Here is a 20684-nt window from a genome sequence, read left to right on the forward strand (position 1 = left end):
CTAGGGATAGTGTAAACTTTGAACGAGAGTCTTTTTTCTGTACCTCGAACGTTTCAAAAGATACAGCCTTAAAAACAAATGAACACTAATCAGCATGGGTAAAGATACAGCCTAATAGCTAGTCAACACTAATTCTGCTAATTACGCTAATTAGCATCTGTAAAATCAATAAACGTTCCATCATATGAACTGGGCATAGGCTAAACGTGTGAAACAAAGTGCGTTTCGTGTCTGTAGCACGAACGGTTCAAGAGTCATTCTGTTATATCCTAACAATGTAAATTAGCAAATATACAGTAAATTGTTTATAAACATAACATAGTTCTTATTTAGGATAGCCTCAAACCTTTAAAGTTATCAAAGGTTGAATGGCCCTAAAGCATTAATATTTTGAATTGAAACCTTTGTATTACGTTGGCTCTCATTGAAACACATTCATTTATGCAAGATTTGAATGTTAATTATTACAAAAGTAAACATAGTATAAAAAATCTGAATACAAGTAACTTGAGTTGGGCTAGACTGAAAAGCTTGGCGTGGGTTTGGACTTGATAGCTTAAAAAAGTTAGGAGGAGATGCTTCTAAAATTTTAGACTAGGTTATCATTGAAACCCATGTTAATTTATGCAATATTTGAATGTTTATAACTACAAAAGTAAACATAGAATCAAAAATCTGAATACAATCAACTCGAGTTTGGCCAGACTGAACATATTGCCACTGGTTTGGACTTGATAGCTTAAAAAAGTTAGGAGGAGATGCTCCTAGAATTTTTTACCATTCAAGTCTATGGACACTTTTTCCCATTGAAATATATTGGTGGCTCATTTAAATATTGATACAGTTTGAAAAGTATAATAGCTATCAAAAAGATCTGCTCAAGCAACCAGAGTTCGAGCATGTGGGACATTTTGGAGTTAGTTTTGTGTTTATAGCTTTTACCGTTCAGGCCAGTGTCTCCCAACCATTTTCAGTTACTGTACCCCCAAAATGTTTTTGCACTGCTTTCAGTATTACTGAAGTACCCCCTCATGTTAATTTCACTAGTAAGTCTATGGTGTCATGAGTGTTTTCAAGTACCCCCTGTGGAGAGGCCAAGTACCCCCAGGGGTCCTAGTACCCCTGGTTGGGAACCACTGGTTTAGGCTGTAGAGCTGGAGGAATAATAATAATAATAATAACTAGACAAGTACATTCCCTGAAGAAAATGTGGTGCGCTTGCTATCTGTGTAAAAAATATTTATGGTTTGAAATAATGTTTACCTATCGAAGGGTTTGAATAATTTATTTTTTAAGGCTCAAGAGATAGGGTTGGTGAGGGTAATTAGAATAAATTAGACCGGAACCAACACAATTGGCTTTCACCAGTGAACTGTTGAAACTTTAATAAAAACGCAGTCTGTACGCCACAACCAGGAATTGAACTGGTTGCAATAATCCAGCTGTATTGCAAAGTAGGTCAATACAAATTAAACAGTCTTTGACATTCTCTCTTCATGTACAGTGAAGTCCCAGACACCTATGGGTTGCAGATTTCAGGCAGTCATTGAATGCAACCAAGTACAATTACTTTTGCAATCTTAAAATGGGGGGGCAATATATAATTGGGTCTGTAATTCTTAAATGCTTCAAGGTTAATGGATGTACACTCACCTAAAGGTTTATTAGGAACAACATACTAATACTGTGTTTGACCCCCTTTCGCCTTCAGAACTGACTTAATTCTACATGGCATTGATTCAACAAGGTGCTGAAAGCATTCTTTAGAAATGTTGGCCCATATTGATAGGATAGCATCTTGCAGTTGATGGAGATTTGTGGGATGCACATCCAGGGCACGAAGCTCCCGTTCCACCACATCCACATCCATACGTCAGCTAATACATTGTCTTTTACTGTATTAGCTGACATATAAAATGTCATGATCCAATATACACACATGCTTTATTTAAGGTTATTTGAAGATAATTAGCAAAAACAGAAAATCATAAAGGCCCACATCAGCTGCCCTATGGTACACCACACCCAGTCTTGATATAAGGATTCCGGGAATCACAACCCTCTGTGTTTTGTTAGATATGTAACTCTCAATTCATGGTGTGGCATGGAGCTTAAAGCCTGTTGGTGAAAGTCTTCACTATCCTATAAATTGAACCAACCGGTTTGAATGTGAAATGGCTGACTCAAAGCCTCTCTTGAAAAAAAAACATACATGCTGGATTAAGACTAAATTCCATCTGTCTCATGAGCCACAGAATTGGACTAAGCACTTGCCTGTTACATCCCTATGTTATCACAATGAGTGAGTGAAAAATACAGTTGGTGGCTGTTGCGCAAGATGAGTCTGTCGTGATTTAACTGGTTCTTGATGGATCATGTAAAACAATGAGGACATATGTCCAGCCTTGTCGCATTAACGCAGGATGGTACAATTTGAGATGCACCCATGAGGTTTCCTCGCCTCACAACTTCCACTAAACTGCCTTCAGTCAAATCTGTCACAGCATACTCAATATGGAAAAACTAGAAAGCCTTTCAACAGCCGTGTAGCACAGTAGGAGATAAATAGGATGCAACCAAGTATTCCCGATGTACAGGAGTGTTTTTCCATTCAGAAGGAGAGGTTTTTAATTATTCAGTTTCAGAAGGTATTCTGTCTGACAATTTGATTGATAAATTAAACATAACAGATGGAGAAATGACAGCTTTCTGGATATGGCTAGCAGAAGGGTGGTAGGAGGAGAGAGGCCTGCCTGTGGTTTTCTCTCAAGCAGACAGACATGAATGGTGCTCATTACAGTGGGATCCCTTTGTTACATGGTTACGAATCGAACAAATTACCAGGCATTACTGATGATTAGGTTACTGAAAGGAAGCTCCATCAAAATCTACACACCCCAGTTAAAATGCCAGGTTCTTGTGATGTAAAATAATGAGACAAAGATAAATCATGTCAGAACCTTTTCCACCTTTAATTGTGACCTATAATGTGAACAACTCAATTGAAAAATAAACTGAAATCTTTGAGGGGGAAAAATAAAAAACTCACAATAACCTGTTTGCATAAGTGTGCACACCCTTAAACTAATACTTTGTTGAAGCACCTTTGGATTTTATTACAGCACTCAGTCTTTTTGGGTAGGAGTCTATTAGCATGGCACATCTTGACATGGCAATATTTGCCCACTCTTCTTTGCAAAAGCGCTCCATATCTGTCAGATTGCGAGGACACTTCCTGTGCACAGCCATCTTCAGATCACCCCACAGATGTTCAATTGGATTCAGTCTGGGTTCTGGCTGGGCCATTCCAAAACGTTAATCTTCTTCTGGTGAAGTCATGCTTTTGTGGATTTCAATCAGTCAATCAATCAAATGTATTTATAAAGCCCTTTTTAAAACAGCAGTTGTCACAAAGTGCTTTACAGAGACACCCGGCCTTAAATCCCAAGGAGCAAACAACAGTAGTGTTGGATTTCAGTGGCTAGAAAAAACTCCCTAAGAAGGCCGAATTTTAGGAAGAAACCTATTTTAGATCGATTTTAGACTAGGTCAAAAGAATGACCAGGTGGACAAGGACAGGGACAGCAACGGGCCCCCCAAACCAGGTACTCCGCAGGTGTGGACCAGGACCTCATCTCCTGCTAAAATTTTTAACTGGAGGAGAGTGAGAAAAGTTAGAAAGTGCATTCCTCATACCCCCCAGCACAATTATATAGCAGCGTAACACCTTGGAACTGAGACGGGGGGGTCCGGCGACACTGTGGCCCTACCCGGGGGAGGCCCCGGACAGGGCCCAACAGGCAGGAAGTCAATCCACCCACATTGCCAGGCATCAACCAAAGGGACACCCACCAAGTGCAACCCCCCTGAATGAGGGCAGAGTATTGCCATCAGCGTACAGCCCAATTGCACAAGTGCGCAACAGAGAGTCAATAACAAGCCAGTGAATCTTCCCCTGAAAGGCATTGGAGGGAGGGCATCCCAGTGGCAATGAGAGCCCACCTGGCAAGACAGCAAGGGTGGACCGTATCAAGCCTACTGGTCACCTTCACGTCCCCGGGCCAGGCTACACCTAATTATAAACCGTGCTGTACAGATTAGTTTTTAGTAGACACTTGAATTTGCATTTCTAACCTTAATTGGCAGATCATTCCACAGTAGTGGAGCTCTATGAGAAAAGGCCCTGCCGCCAGCTGTTCGTTTAGAAATTCTAGGTACAATTAAAAGGCCTGCATCTTGCGATCATAGGTTACGTGTAGGTATGTATGGCTGGATCATTTCAGCAAGGTAAGTAGGAGCAAGTCCATGTATTGATTTATAGGATAAGAGTAAAACCTTAAAATCAGCCCTAACCCTAACAGGCAGCCAGTGTAAGGACGCTAGGACAGGAGGCAATGTGTTCAATTTTTTTGTTCTAGTTAGGATTCTAGCAGCCGTGTGCAGCACTAATTGAAGTTTATTTATTAATTTGTCTGGATAACCAGAGAGAATAGCATTGCAGTAACCTAGTCTAGAAGTAACGAAAGCATGGATACATTTTTCTGCATCCATTTTTGATAGAAAGTTTCTAATTTTTGCAATGTTTCGAAGAGGAAAATAAGCAACTCGAGACATATTTTAAATGTTCTTCAAAGGAGAGGTCAGGGTCAAGGGTAACGCCAAGTTTTTTTTAAAGGTTTTTTGGGATACGACCATGCAGCCGTCGAGGTTCACAGTGAGATCTGCTAACAACGCTATTTGTTTCTTGGGTCCTAAAATGAGCATTTCTGTTTTCTTTGAGTTTAAGAGCAAGAAATTCTCTGTCATCCACTTCCTAATATCTGAAACGCATGCTTCCAAAGTAGCTAATTTAGGGGCTTCTCTATGCTTCATTGAAATATATAACTGTGTCATCAGCGTAACAGTGAGAATTTACCATTGTGATTTTGGATTACATCGCCCAGAGGGAGCATATATAGTGAGAACAATAATGGGCCCAGAAACGAGCCTTGTGGAAAACCAAAGCATACCTTTGACTTGTCAGAGGATATGCCATCCACACCAACAAACTGATATCTTTCAGATAAATAAGATTTAAACCAGGCTAGAACATGTCCACGTAGCCCAATATGGGTTTCCAGTCTCTCTAAGAGAAGGGAGTGATCAATAGTGTCAAAGGCAGCACTAAGATCAAGAAGCAACAGGACGGATGCGAAACCTTTGTCTGATGCCATTAGAAGGTCATTTGTTTACCTTCACGAGGGCAGTCCTGTCAGGGAATTTATTTTACAATGTATTCTTACTGATTAAACGAATGAAGCCCCCACTATTTAGATGAGAAAAGGAATGTTGGTTGTGCAGTGGGAAAGGTAGTATGAGGTGTTAAGGTAAATGTAAATCTTCAGCAGGACGAGGGTAGATGCAGATCAACGGGTTTTAGGACAGGTTAGAGGAAGATACACAACAGGGGCAGGATGGATAAGGACATATGTTGGTTTATGGTACGACCATGTGGATTCCTAACCCCACCCATTTCTCTATAAGTATTGAATGTACTTCCCAATTATTTAGAGACTATTCACTGTTACTTTGTAACCTGCGTACTCTCTCCTTGCAAGTATATTAAACCGTTTATTGTGCAATTGATTTCTCCTGTCTTACTTACCATTTTCATAGAACAGTTTGAACTTTAGAAAATACCATCACAAGTCTCAGTACTATGATGGGATCTGAAACCGGACTGGAGTATTTCATAAATGTTATGTCTTTAGGAAGGCATTCAGTTGTTGGGAAACACATTTTTCTAAGATTTTTGAGAGGAACGGGAGGTTCGATATTGGCCTATAATTGTTTAATGTGTCGGGATCTAGATTAGATTTATTTAGAAGAGGCTTCATTTCCACTATTTTTAGTGAGTTTGGTACGCATCCGGAGGAAAGGGAGCAATTTATTATGTTCAGCATTGGCTGACCTAGCACAGGAAATAGCTCCTTAAGTAATTTTGTTGGAATCGGGTCTAGCTGAGAGTTTGTGGGTTTAGAACTCATTACAAATTTTGTAAATGTGTCGAGCGATACGGTATCAAAAAATTCAAGTGTCCCCATTGACACCTGGTCAGGGAGGTTCAGGAAATGTTTTGGACAACTGAGATTTTGAGGACATAACTATTTAAGGAGGATTAAGTTATTTGTTTTCTAATGGTGATGATCTTTTCATCAAAGGAGTTCATGTATTCATTACAACTAAAGGGAGGATGAGGATTAGCACCTCTAAATCTGAGGCCATGGTTCTCAGGAGGAAACCGATGGAGTACCAACTCCTGGGAGGGAATGAGGCATTACCCCAAGTAAAGGAGTTCAAGTATCTCTGGGTCTTGTTCGCGAGTGAGGGGACAATGGAGCGGGAAATTGGCCAGAGAATCGGAGCAGCGGGGGCGGTATTGCATTCGCTTTACCGCACCGTTGTGACGAAAAGAGAGCTGAGCCGGAAGGCAAAGCTCTCGATATACCGGTCAATTTTCCTTCCTACCCTCACCTATGGTCATGAAGGCTGGGTCATGACCGAAAGAATAAGATTGCGAGTACAAGCTGCTGAAATGAGTTTTCTCAGAAGGGTGGCAGGCTTCTCCCTTAGGGATAGGGTGAGAAGCTCAGCCATCCGTGAGGAACTCGGAGTAGAGCCGCTGCTCCTTTGCATCGAAAGGAGCCAGTTGAGGTGGTTCAGGCATCTGGTAAGGATGCCCCCAGGACGTCTCCCTAGGGAGGTGTTCCAGGCTCGTCCAGCTGGGAGGAGACCTTGGGGTAGGCCCAGGACTAGGTGGAGAGATTATATTTCGACACTGGCCTGGGAACGCCTCAGGATCCCCCAGGCAGAGCTGGCAAATGTGGCTCGGGAAAGGGAAGTTTGGGGTCCCCTGCTGGAGCTGCTGCCCCCGCGACCTGATACCAGATAAGCGGATGAAGATGAAATGAGATAAAGTAAAGACCCACTTTACTTGCTAAACTTTGCTTTTTAGTTAACTTTGCAACTGTATCATAGATAAATGTTTGATTGTTTTTGTTCACCTCAATCAGGTTGGAGAAATAAGCTGATCGAGCAGACGTGAGTGATTTTCGGTATTGTAGTGTACTGTCTATCCAGGCTAGTCTAAATACTTCCAACTTGGTGGAACGCCACTTTCACTCCAATTTTCTGGAGGCATGCTTAAGTGCTCTAGTATTGTCTGTGTACCAGGGAACAAGTTTTCCTCTGTCGTTAATGAGCGAACTTGTAAGAATATCAAGGAATTTATTTGTAGTCCGAGAATTTATAGTATGGCTTTTGAAACTCATTGTTTGCGGAGCAAGTGGATTTCTTGTTTTAACGGTAAATGTAATAAGACAGTGATCCGATAATCCAGGATTTTGGGGGGAAATTATTAGATCTACAATATCTATTTCTCGTGACAGGACTAAATCTAAGGTGTGATTGTGGCAATGTGTTGGACCTGAGACATGTTGGATAAAATCTATTGAGTCAATTATGGCTTCAAAGGCTTTTTGAAGAGGATCATTGGACATAAGAATATTGCAATCTCCAAAAATTAGAATACTATCTGCCATGACTACAAGGTTAGACAAAAGTTCTGGAAACTCATTGAGGAACATTGTGTATGGCCTGGGGGGCCTATAAATAGTAGCTATGTAAAACGATTTATCGGCCTGGTTAACTTTCATTAGTAAAACTTCAAAAGAATGAAACTCAGTGATGTGTTCGAGAGTAAATTTATATTTACTATCATGAATATTAGCAACACCCCCTCCTTTTCGGGATGCATGAGGGATATGATCACTAGTATAACCAGGAGAGGCCTCATTTAAGGCATTGAATTCATTAGGCTTTAGCCACGTTTCACATAAACCAATAACATCTAGTTTATGATCAGAGATTAATTCATTTTACGGCAACTGCCTTTGGAGCAAGGGTTCCAACATTTAGGAGTCCCATTTTGAGATGCGAGGTGATACAGTCATTTTTATTTTTATTTGTGACCGAGGTGGAGGAAGGCTTTATCTTAATAAGGTTGTTTTTGTTAGCACTACCTTGTTTAACTTTTCTCAGCCTGGAACGAGTCACAGTGGCAAAAGGTAAAGCTGTACTAACTAATCTGGCTATGCTATAGACAGACTCCACTATGCTAGCTGGCTAACAGCCTGCAGCCTGACCTGCACTCTATCTCATGTTAAGGCTATAGGAGTGAGACTCCTGTTCCTAGATAAAAGAAGAACACCACTCCAGCTAGGATGGAGTCCGTCGCTCCTCAGCAGATCAGGCCTGACCCTATTTTTCTGGGAGAGTCCCAAAAAGAAAGCCAGTTATCTACAAACTATACCTCCTGCGACGGGCAGAACTCCGTTTTCAGCCAGCGATTGAGTTGCGCAAGTCTGCTGTAGAGCTCGTTACCACCCCTAGCTGGGAGGGGGCCAGACACAATTACTCGATGCCGACAAATCTTTCTAGCTAGTTTACACGCTGATGCTATGTTCTGCTTCGTAACCTCTGACTGTTTCATCCTAAGGTCGTTGGTGCCAACGTGAATAACAATATCTCTGTACTCTCTATACTTGCCAGTTTTAGACTTTGCTAGCACCAACCCCAGATTTGCGGCTACGTCGGTGGCTCTGCCCCCCGGTAAACAGTGTACGATCGCCGGCTGATCCTTTAGTCTAATACTGGGGGTAATGGAATCGCCAATGACTAAGGTTTTCAGTTTTTCAAGGCCACCAGTAGAACATGCCTGCCAATCATTCCCCTCCGAAGACGGCTCGGGCCTTGACTCCGACTCCAGTGGGGAAAACCTGTTGAAAGTCTCAGTTGGATTTAGCAACAATTCAGGTTTAACTGGTCGATGGCATTTCTTCCCAGTGACCAAGAGAAACTTCTTGCTCGGCTGCAGGAGCTGTGCTGTGGGGCTAACAAGACTATCGTTTCTTCCTGGTGGCACTGACACAGTTTTTTCTATTTCTACACTAGCATAATCCTTGCCTGACATTTGCGTCAGAAGCCGAGCCTCTAACTGTGCTATCTTTAACTGAAGACAATAGTTCTCCTCCGTGTTGTTGCTCCAACAATTACAGTGATAAGGCATTTTAATGATAGTTAGCCTCGGGTGTTCAGTGGTGAGTAGTTCTGTTAATTATGTCCAAAAAGAGTCCCGGTGTAGTAAAGTTGGGTAAGAGGTCAACAGAAAAATATTGCGGTGGTAAAACTCTTAAAATAGAATTTTGACCAATAAGTTTATATAGAGTTAATTCTAAAAAAGTTTGCCAGGTAGCCAGGTAGGTAACAGCAGGCAGCATACAGCACGTCAACAATCCACAATCTCAACAATCCCACAATGCAGATGTGTCCTTTGGGTCGTTGTCGTGTTGAAAGGTGAACTTAATCTTCAGCTTTCTAACAGACGGCTGAAGGTTTTGTGCCTAAATTGCCTAGTATTAGGAACTGTTCATAATTCCTTTAAGCGTCCAGTTCTGGGTAATGTTGTGCCATATTTTCTCCACTTGATGATGACTGTCTTCACTGTGTTCCATGGTACATGTAATGCTTTGGAAATTATTTTGTACCCTTCTCCTGACTGATATCTTTCAACAATGAGATCCCTCTGATGCTTTGGAAGCTCTGAGATGTAACTAAGAAAATGTCAGGAAAATCCTACAAGAACAGCTGAACTTTGTGATTAATCAGAGTCACTTTAAATGATGGCAGGTGTATAATGACTTCTATTTAATATTAGTTTGAATGTGATTCGTTAATTCCGAACACAGCCACATCCCCAGTTATAAGAAGGTGTGCACTTATACAACCAGGTTATTGTAAGGTTTTTATTTTTCATTTTCCCCCTCAAAGATTTCAGTGTTTTTCAATTGTATTGTTCACATTATAGGTCACATTAAAAGTGGAAAAGCTTCTAACATGATTAATCTTTGTCTCATTCTTTTATATCACAACAACCTGGCACCTGACAACAATCCTCACTCAACAAACCACTGTTGAGGAAAGTCAGGCCGGGGCAGGGAGTGTTGGTGGAAGTGGGTGATCTTTCAAAATAAAGGAAACACTTGGAGATTATTCTGGATGAATAATGCATTAAATATGTTATCACCATTAATATTATTATGCACATTTGTGTAAGCTTTAAGAGTACCACTTACCCTGTGAGTAGAGAAGAATCTGCATCTCCAATAGGGTACAGGTGAAAAGCTGGACCAGGTTCTCAACCCCCAGCAGAGTGAAAGTTTGGCCCAGGGGGAAGTCGGCCACAGGCAGCTCCCCTGGCCCAGGCCGCTGGCACACAATGGGCTCATACACCCCATGGAACTTAAGCGAGCGCCCTGGAGGAGGCAAGGGCACCTCATACAGGATGTTGTGGATGTAGCTCTCCAGGGGAAGGGGCGGGGGCGAGGGGGCTGTGATGGCCCGGTGCAACTGGGACAGGAAACGGCGGCAGGCATGCATGAACGGCATAGGCGTGATCAGACACAGCGCCTTGGAGACGTAGAGGGTGTCGCGTGATGCATCGTAGCCGCTGCACGCCACAGATCGGCATGAGGAGGACGGCACAGGATCAGCTTCGTCAAGGCTGCTAGCCAGAGAGTCCATACTGGAAGAAGAGGAGGAAGTGGAGGAGGGCGCGGCCGAGGAAGGGTTCTCCGCCTGGTGCATCTGGTAGAGGGTCTGCATGGCCGAGCAGATCTGAGAGGACGTCACCTCCTCGTAAAAGGTGTGGACGAAGCCGTAGGTGCGCGAGCCGTCTTCCCGTGTGATCAGGAAGGAGTGGAACTGTGGCTCTCGGGCGTCTGCCTGTGTCCTAAATGACAGACCTTTGGGCATGCATAGCTAAAGAGGGAAGAAAAGAATGATGACTATTAACCAGCTACTAATAACTGATGAAGTGACAAAATATAGCCAGTGGCTTTTCATCTGAAACAAGTACACTTACATTCAAACCAGACTGTCTGTACCTTTGAGGAAGTGTTTATGTTTACATGTGAGTTTGTATGTTTATGTGTCACATCATTAATCAAGCAAGCATAAATTGCTTCAACAGCATCCCAGTCAGCATCACTGCAGCCAGCCTGGAAAACTTGGTTGAAAATCCCCATTATGTTAATTTGCAGAGCTGAGCTGAATCCAAAATGTATTACCACATACACACACACACCTTAATACAAAATGAATCTTAACACAAAAGCTCACTGACACATTGTCTGTGGTTGGCAAAGTGAATATTCTCTACTGAGTGAATCATGGCTTTGACTGATTACTTCTGACAAGATCAGTAGTCCCACACTACTTTAATCTGCGTGAGAAAATGAGAAGCATCAGAAATTCTGAATTTTCACCCTCGAAAAGAAAGTATGTACCCTTGCAAATAACAGTTTCCCATCCATCCAAAGCAATATAAGTGAATTACAAGAATCAAAAGGAGAAAAAGGGAAGAATTTCTACTGAAATAAAAACAGGTAAATGTTGCAGACAATAAACAGTACAACCTTGCAATTGCCGAAACCAACAGTGGTAAACCAACACATAGTATATTCAACTAAAGATTGCATTCTGATGAAACTCGTAATACAGTACCAATGTAAGTAGGAAGTCTGTATGTTGAAATGTTGATTCTGGGACCGAGATTACGTATTCAAGATAGCCTCTGTAGTGTCATAACTGTAACCTAATGTGAAATTATATATTTTTCTGTTTAGGAGATATTCAGCAGACGGCAATGATATTAGAACAATTACGGAATAGCTGTCTGCGTTAGTCCATCTCTCTTAACAAAGGGAGACAAAGGAAGGACAGTTTCTAGCAGCAGCTAATGAGAAGTGTATTATAGGCTCAAGGCAAACAAAAACATGTATAGGCCTGTTCATAGAAAGTATATGTTCATACAAATCCCAATTCACAGGCATGAACTTAGCCTTCACACACCTCGTCTTATCGTCAAACACACTCTGACTCAGTGCCCTTGCCAAGAAAAACAACCATCAGTACTAACAGCAGAAACACAGATGAGATGAGATGAGACAGTAATCAAAAAGACTGAAAGAAAGCAACAAAGCAGGGCGAAAGAAAGAAAAAGACAGAGGGAAGTAGAGCAACAGTAGAGGGAGGGATTGAAATTGTATTTATACAAAAAGCTGTGTGACATAAAAAGCAATAATCGAAGGGACTTTGTAGCAATGCCTATAGGGTCCGGAATTGTGATTACATGATGGTTCCCTACCCCCTCACCTCTTTCCTCTCATCCTTAGGTGTGGAGGTGATGAGAAGGAAATGAACGAGTAGGAAAGTTGAAGACTAGTGGAGTGGAGATCACGGGTAAACTACATTTCAATTGCTATCAATTTATTTTCACAAAAATGCTAAGCTTTTAATTAGGAAAATGAGTTTTGTGAACATTTTGAATGCACTGGAATTTCACTCAAAAGAGAAATTAGTATGTTCCTCCCTCTAGTCGGGCTGAGATGTATTAAGAGTAGCTTACTAAAGTGCTAGGTAGCTAGCTTGCTACTTATGGAGAACTTACCCGGAGGAGGAATACATCCAACAGCTCAATTAGAATGAGCTGTTGGATGTATTTCTGCATTTGTATTGTGTAAATCTTACAAATGGTATCTTTAAATTTGGGTCTGAGTTTCATAAAGTTTTGCCAGTGGAACCATGACTGCACAGCGTTGGTGTCCCATTTCAGATCTGAACCCACAGGGAAACATACTGCAATTCAATTTCCATACAGATGTAAGGGGAGAACCCTATGTGAATAATTGAGTGGTGCAGACACCACAGTGCCCACACCAATAGAAAAAAAGGACCTTGCATCGCAAGAGACATGGTCAGCAAATGCACAATGCTTTTTTGAATGCTAGAGAGGGGTAGGTGTCAATATCAGTTAGTTCACCTGGGGCTCAAACTGCTGGACTTGAAAGACGTAAATGACCACAGGAACACACACACACCATACACACAGAGTACATTCAATCCAAATACACTTCAACCACACACTTAAATTTACCAAGGTCACTGATAGAATGACAGGTCAGAAGTAAATTTCGTACAGAATGTCTCAGCAGGGCTTGAGTGAATCAATACATTTCATTTATATAATTTTTTTCGCAGTATACAAATAACAATCCTAATGAATCAATTCTTTGTTGTCATGGATGAAGATATCTGACAATATAAAGATTTCGTCTTACATAAGCCCTCCACCCATCAAGATGAAACATCTAAATCGGGATTCAAATCAAGCTACAGCAAAGTGGCCACAGTTCGAGTAACGTCGCCTGAAAAGCCCCCTGGGTAAATCCACAGAGATGGATTTGGTGCCTTTTGTTCTCAATCAATCAATCAATCAAATTTTATTTGTAAAGCGCCTTACAGCAGCCAAAAGGTGCACAAAGCGAGTTTCAGGCGACGTTACATCAATCATAATGTTCTGTTACTCAAGATCCTCTGAGAGAGAAGTCACAGCATTGTGTCTTAACTCCACTCCAGTGTGGGTTTTGTGTCTGTGTGTGTTGTTGCCTAAAGCCTTGGTTCCAATAATCCTAGCATGTCCTCCCTTTCCCCAGTAAAAAAATAATAATCAAAAAGTCCTTTCTCAGCTAAGTGGCGCATTGGCAATAGCGCTGATAATCCTCCTCTTATTCGACGATAAGGTAATTTCATCTATCCATCCATCCATCCTAATGCCCTGCAACAAAGGGCACCTACCATGTTGACAGCATCCCGGTCAAAGGGGTTCCACTCCACGTTCTCAGGGTAGTGTGCCAGGACTTTAGACTTGAATGTCCTCTTCAGGGGACTTTGTTCAAAGTTCTCCCCTAGAGTGAGAGACAGAGAGAACAGAAAATGTCAAATCTCTTCATCAGTGGATTAGTTAATAGTGCAATTTGTTCAAAAGCCTAATTCTTATATTTCTGCTGTTACACACAAATGTACAGGTGTGTAGGTATGAAAATATGTTTGATCCCAAAATAGTGTGGAGGTGTGTGTGTTTGTGAGAATTCACAGGAAGGGGATCACACAAAATGTCCTTTAATGACTAATAACCTCAGTTAACTTTAGCTATCATTAGCAACAAAAAGTCAGTTGACATAATCAAGGCAAGTAATTTTTTTATTTTAGCTTTTTAGCTAGCAGTGGCTAAAGTTAGTTCTAGTTGGCAATGGCTATTAATAGAATCATGGATTCTCTTGGCAGATATACAGTATGTCGCTCAGGGTAAAAAAACATATAACAATTGTGGGGGAAAAAAAGAATCCTCCTTGCTGTCCGGCCTTATACTCATAGTTCCTATTTTGACAAATTCCCCCACAATGCCCCAAAACTGATGAAAGTGCAACACCAGTACCAGAGTGTATGAAATCTAATGGACTAGGAGCACAGCTATGTTGGCTGTAATTTGACCAGGATGGTCTCAGGGGAATACATAGCATAGTATCCATGACAGAAACATTCGTAAGATACGTTATAAATACGGATCAGCCATTAAGGGTACTGGTGGGCTCATTTAGAGTTAAATAGAGGGGCAGTTTGCTAGGGTGGAGGTTAGGGATGGGCAGAAACATCAATCATAATGTTTGCAAGCTCAATTACCTGATAAGGAGATTTTAGTTTTTGTTGTCTAACAGTGACATAACCTTTTTAGTTTTCATATCATAACTTGAACATTAACCACAAATTTTTACCCTAAACCTCAAGTTTGGACTGGGACTGCATTCACTCAGCTACCTCTCTAAGCTAACTAATGTGTGGCGTCTCTTGCCTGAATCTGATCCATTCCTCTCACTATTAGGTTCTAACTGCAAACTCTAGCTTTCCATTGGTGTTCATTACTGTCAAGGTTTAACACTAAAACAAAAGAACCATGACCATGATTGTTTCACCAATGACTGTTGCTTATAGACCTCAGTTTTTGACTATGCAGAAGCCTTGGTGTGCCATACGATCCTATTGCTAATCCAGACACCATTTCATTAAATATGCGACCAGTGATCCAAAACCATAAACAAGAGGGAGACAGCAATTGAATTTAAATATGTCAAAAGAAACATCATGTGGACTGGATTAAATCTATCTTCATGATTGTTTCCAATTTTGATGATGCCAGCGTGGTCCGGATATGAATGAAGGAAAAGGTGGGAGGGCCAAAGTGATTGTTTAAAATGTGGTACATAAAGCATCTGGTGGTGAATGCGACTCCCCAGGATCCATTAACACTGAGTGTAATACAATGTGCAGAGATTTTAAGATCAATAGTGCCTCTCTGGTGGCGCAGTCTAAGGTGTTCTTTTGGAACACAAATCTAACCAATAAAGTGTAGTTTTGAGCCTTTACTGTGCAGCTAGATCGATAGTAGCTGGATAGCCCCATGGTGAACATGGCCAGAGGAGCAGTGATGCATTGTCAGCAGAGAGGTTTTGGTCTCACTGAGCTCTAGCAACTTCCTCAGGTGGTTGAGTCACCTGACTTCCTTGTTGGAAAAGTAGTGTGGGGAGGAGGTGGGGACAGGCAGATGCCTACAAAACTTGGTGCATTTTTAGTCAGTCCAGAATTCATTGGGAGTTGCTGACAGTCAGGGCCATTAATACAATTGAAGATTACAAACTCGGGCAAAGGATTAAAATGGGGTATGTTAAACCATGATTTTTGGTCATGGGTGGTCTAGCAGTCTTAACTTTCACTCCAGTGCACTGATGTACCAATGCTGTAAGGTTTCACAACTGGCCCACTGCCTTTAAAGCAAAATACTCTATCTTTTCCCAAAGTCTTCAGTCAGTCATGCATAAATATGCCCCAATAATAATAGTAGTAATAAAATATTGTCAAGTTTCAAAGTTACAATTTTGGCCACACACGTGTTACTCTGTTCTTAATTATTCTGTTTGCTGTACTGTTGGGGAAATCTAATGGGCAGTTATCAAAATTTTTCCTTTACTTGTGAAAATGGAAACAGAGGAACGAAAGTGTAGCCACTGGAGTGTAAGGGCTGTAAAAGGCAGGAAATCAAAACAAAAACATTGGAGGAAAAGCCACCACGTAAACACACACTCCCACTCCGAATGTGAGAAGCTGATGATCGCAGACCGCAATTCTGCAGCAGTAGTCAACAAGGTAAAACAAGGGCAAAAGGGAGAGCAGAGGAGAGCCAGAAGCAGGCAGACAGCTAGCAGGTGGGTGGGCAAGGTGGGGGTATGGACAAGTGGAGAGTGTGCAGGGGAGGACTGAGGTGAGATGGGGACATACTGCTGGGTTAATAGGAGAAGCTAACATTCCAAATGGGAGAGTAAAGACGTGTTACTCCCTGGCCGCCTCCGCTTTGACGGATGTTGATGGTCCATGTGTCTTTGGTCACCCCTCCAGGTATCAGTGTATTTTTAGGGTGGGTTTATGCGTGTTATGTTTGATGAATAATGCAAAGGTCAGTTGACATTTCAGCTTCTGGTGAAAACTCTCTGACATGATGGAGGGAAAAAAACATCAAAGTTATGGTTGGATGACCTTGTTGCTCCAGAGGGGCGTGTGTGTGTTTGACAGAGATAAAGGCACAGAGTAAGCGGGCAAGGTGCCCTGTTGCATTAGCAATAACAGTGGCTTAACATCTTAGAAATGTGTATACATGCTTAAGACATCCCATCACTTTCACAGGATATCTAAAAAGTCTAGTGTTGCATGGATTACACACACCTGACATCTCTTGGCTGGGTGCCCTGTGCATGCCAGTGAGTTAGTTCCTGGTTTCAGTGTCAGTGTGGAGGTACAATGATTTGAGCGGTCAGGAGAAGGACGAGGACAGCATTGACAGAGCAGACAGAAGAGGGGCAAAGCCTTTGTAATGGCATGGTTTCTTCATCGTCTTCCTTGTTACCTGCTCTGTCTCTCAAAGTTAAACCAGGACATGCACATGAAACGAGGGAGGGAGATTAAGATTACTGACAGAGTCAGCCAAACAACTGTCAGAATTAACAGTCAGTGGAGTGGAGTGCACTAGCCTGGTGAAACTCTTTCGTTAAAAAGAAAGAGGTAGATTATAACAATGCGGGTAGAAATAGCCAGCATCAGCGAGAGGTAAGTAAATGTTTTGCATAACTTGGCCGGCATATAACTGCTGGGGAAGGGTGGACTGAAATAGAGGGAGGGAGCGATAGGAGGAATCAGGTGATAGGGATGAAGAGAAGTTCACAACAGAGCCAAATGAATAGATAACTTGTGTTGAGTAAGGTAGCATTTCAAAGAGGCGGAAGAAAAGGGAGATTAAGGTGGAGATATTATACAAGTTAGAGCTTGCGGGGAATCAAGGATGGATTTGTATTTTCAATGAGGTACATTTTTCTGTGTTTACCTGTGGCTGTGGCATCGGGGTCCCTGCCTTGGCGGTCAGCCTCTAGCCATCGATACAAAGCTATAGCAGAGGCATATGCAGAAAAGAAAAAAAAGAAAAAACAATATAAAATAACATCCCATGTCAAACCAAACAGAGATAACACACACATACAAAAAGAAAAATGAGTCAATGGTTGAAGCATGATGAATGAGACATAGCAGTTTTACATAGAACATGTCAAAAAACAAATTCTCATAGTCTCAAACATCTTTCTTTGCTCACCTCCTCCCTTTCACCGCCACTGATCTCACAATGTTTGATAGGTGTAAGCAATTAACCATCTATCTATTTGGATATTATATCCATTAGGGCCAGTAAAGAAAGAGAGGCAAGCTGGAGAAGTGGCTGTGTGGGAGTATCGGGGCTTATGACTTATTGTTAGTGAGCAAAAGTCTATGTGGCTGCAGTTAAAATGGCATTATTAAAGCAGCAGCAGGCACAAAGCAAACACCTAGACCAGTAAAACTCTGTTAGTACACATCAGACCAATCCATGAAGTGTAGCATCACTCACAAATTGAATCAAACATCTAACATGGAAAAAGCTACAGGGACGATTATGTTTCTTGATTATACTGTTTCTTGATTATACGGTTTCTGAAGGCGGCTAAAAAGCACTGCGTTTTTCTGTACACAGCGGATTAATATTTAGAGATGATCAGCAGGTCAATATTCCTTGAGTGATTTCCCTACATCTCGTCAATGTAGCAAAATCATGGAGCAGATATCTTAGAACAACATGTCTAGAGAGATATTTTGAACATATATAATAAAACCCGCCAAGCGGGACAACTAGTGTTTGTTGTTTTTCCTTAGTTTTTTGTCTCTCAAGCTCTGCTCCATTTTTTTGGGCTCCATGATGACAAAATATTGCCCAATCAGTGATGGGGAGTACTGACCCACTGGGCATTTCCATTTCTGAATAGTCAACGTAGAAATACAGCTGTAATAGGTTAATTTCTGAAATTCTTGAGATATTTGTACAGAAGGACTCATACGCCAGAGGCAACATAAATCAATCTTACATGATCAGTCTAACTAATATATTAAAATTAGTAACTTTGGGGGAGTGAATGATGGGAAATAAGATTTACTATGATAAATATGAGATACCGTTTCGCTCACCCTCTCCCCAACTTAAACCACAGTAGTACAGCACGTTGCTGTCCACTGGCCAGGCAGGTATGAGCTGTCTAATGATAAACCCTAATGTTAGCACTTAACTCAGGAGCACCAAAGGCTTGGAAGTCATTATGTCTGCCATGGTCATTACTCCAACCAGGACTCTGCTACACTCATACAGATCTTATGCACACACACACCTTAGTTTCTAAAGGTAAGCCCTTTTACTGGTTTGTGAAATATAGATGTACATTTATACCTTTCATCATATATACAAAAGTGTCATTTTATCATGGCGGGCGTGTGAAGGTGATTATTGAACAAAACATTCTTAATAGCACGCCTGTTTAAAAAAAGGTAAATAAAACAAAATGTCATCCTTAAATCTATGTAAGCGTATAGTTCACTTAATTCAAATAATAAAGCAATCCCACACTGCATTTTAATTTTCCACTTTAAAAAGTGGAAAATGAAAATGCAATGTGGGATTGCATTAGCATTTGAATTAAGTGAACTACATGCTTCCATATAAATCTAGTGCAATATAAGTAGCTTCTGTAACTTAACCATTTGAGGATTTATAATGAATGACCTTGCTGCACAACAAAACAAGAAACCAGGCAAGCCTAGTTCAGCCTGCCCTCAATAGAACATGTTGTCACATCGACATTCAAACCCGGGTCGCCCACGTGAAAGGCTGTGTCCCTAACCACTACACCACGGAGCTGTACAGTGTATCCTGAACAAATCCTCTTTTGCCACTAGTCGTTTTCATTGACCATTCGTGAATGACATTGATACAGTTAAACTGGCTAACGTTTCTTACTATGTACTGCATTTGCCAATGGCCGTCAGTAATAAGCTTAAATCGGTATCTACTAACTCACTGGAACAGTCATAAGAATTGAGCAATTTCTAGCGAGTCTGCCAATGCTGTTTCATTTCATGGCATAAGAACGTATTTTTTACTATCATGGCAAAACAATGTACTTTTTTTCGTTCATTTGTGAATGACATGTATCCAATAACTATCAATAAAGGTGACAATAACTAACTTTTTCATCAAGTGAAAAGACTTGACAATCGTGAAATAAATAATAGAAATAATAAATAACCAGAAATAATAAATATCATTGCTCTCAAAAGATTCGAACTGAGGTCTTCCACATGAGAGGCACTGTCTTTAACCACTACACGACCACATTTCAGCAGTCGCTAGACTCCATTGAGGATTGTGTAAAACTTTGTGTAACGTTTCTAATTAAGTTCACCTCCACCACAAATAGAGTCTATGAATTGTATTGCTTTTGCCACTGGCCATTTTAACAGCTTATTAGCCAGTAGTAGGCTAACTAGTATCTACTAACTTCCTAGGAATAATCATAAGAATTGAGCAATTTCCAGCGAGACTGAAGATGAACTATTCCATGCCAGAAACAGTCGCAATATAACCGTATACAGTTTCAGGTTTCGGTTTTAGCCAGCGAAGTTTACGTTAATACGGAATAATTCACAATGTGTACTCGAGATATGAGTAGTGAACTATAGGTCTCGAGATACGAACTCGAGACCTATAGTTAACTAGCCCGCTTCTCTAACCACTATGCTATTTAACAAGGGGTAGTCAATCAGTCAGGCACTCAGTCAGTCAGTAAGAGACATTCGCTCTTCTTAGCTGGCTCAGCTTACGCGATCCGGCAAAAAAATTAAATAAAGAGTACAAAAAAAGTCCTGTCCAATGCAAGAAGCCCAAAACTAACCACTGCCTTCTCTCATCATCGCATCACTCCATCTTGCTTTCTCTCTCTGTCCAGGACAGTCTATCCATCACAGACGAAGTTTAGACCAGCAAAGGTACAAGGCTGCTCTCTTTTGTCTTCTTGTTCACAGAGCGATTCATCTCACCAGCAAGGACCACAACCTGCATATGTTGGCCATCTGTAGCTGATGGTTACTTTCAGGAGTGTGGGGCCACATTATTTCAGTTGGTGTAACATTGTGAGGGTATACACAGTGCAGCGCTTACGCATGTCCACTTGTACACACACACACACACACACACACACACACACAGACATTGATCTGTTCTCCCAATAGAACACTAGTATCGCCAGTTTGAAATTATTGTAATGATCATTAATGGCATAGTGATCAAA

The 20684-nt window shown here is 41.3% G+C and overlaps 1 protein-coding gene across 11 annotated transcripts in view; it reads right to left on the reverse strand.

Annotated features, from left to right (window-relative positions):
- Nucleotides 1-20684, reverse strand: part of dennd5b (DENN/MADD domain containing 5B) — a 119470-nt gene that overhangs the window by 51075 nt on the left and 47711 nt on the right. For 7 of the 11 annotated variants that reach the window (XM_029116951.2, XM_029116949.2, XM_029116945.2 and 4 more), the window contains exons 2-4: nt 17366-17425; nt 13735-13844; nt 10173-10857 (exon numbers count right to left, since the gene is read on the reverse strand). In XM_029116951.2, coding sequence (XP_028972784.2) covers nt 10173-10857; nt 13735-13844; nt 17366-17425 — 855 coding nt within the window. The remainder of the gene's footprint in view (nt 1-10172; nt 10858-13734; nt 13845-17365; nt 17426-20684) is intronic. The other 4 variants (XM_029116954.2, XM_029116952.2, XM_029116953.2 and 1 more) reach the window with 1 other exon arrangement.

This window comes from Esox lucius, chromosome 23, assembly GCF_011004845.1.
Source record: "Esox lucius isolate fEsoLuc1 chromosome 23, fEsoLuc1.pri, whole genome shotgun sequence".
In the NCBI taxonomy this organism is placed as follows: domain Eukaryota; kingdom Metazoa; phylum Chordata; class Actinopteri; order Esociformes; family Esocidae; genus Esox; species Esox lucius.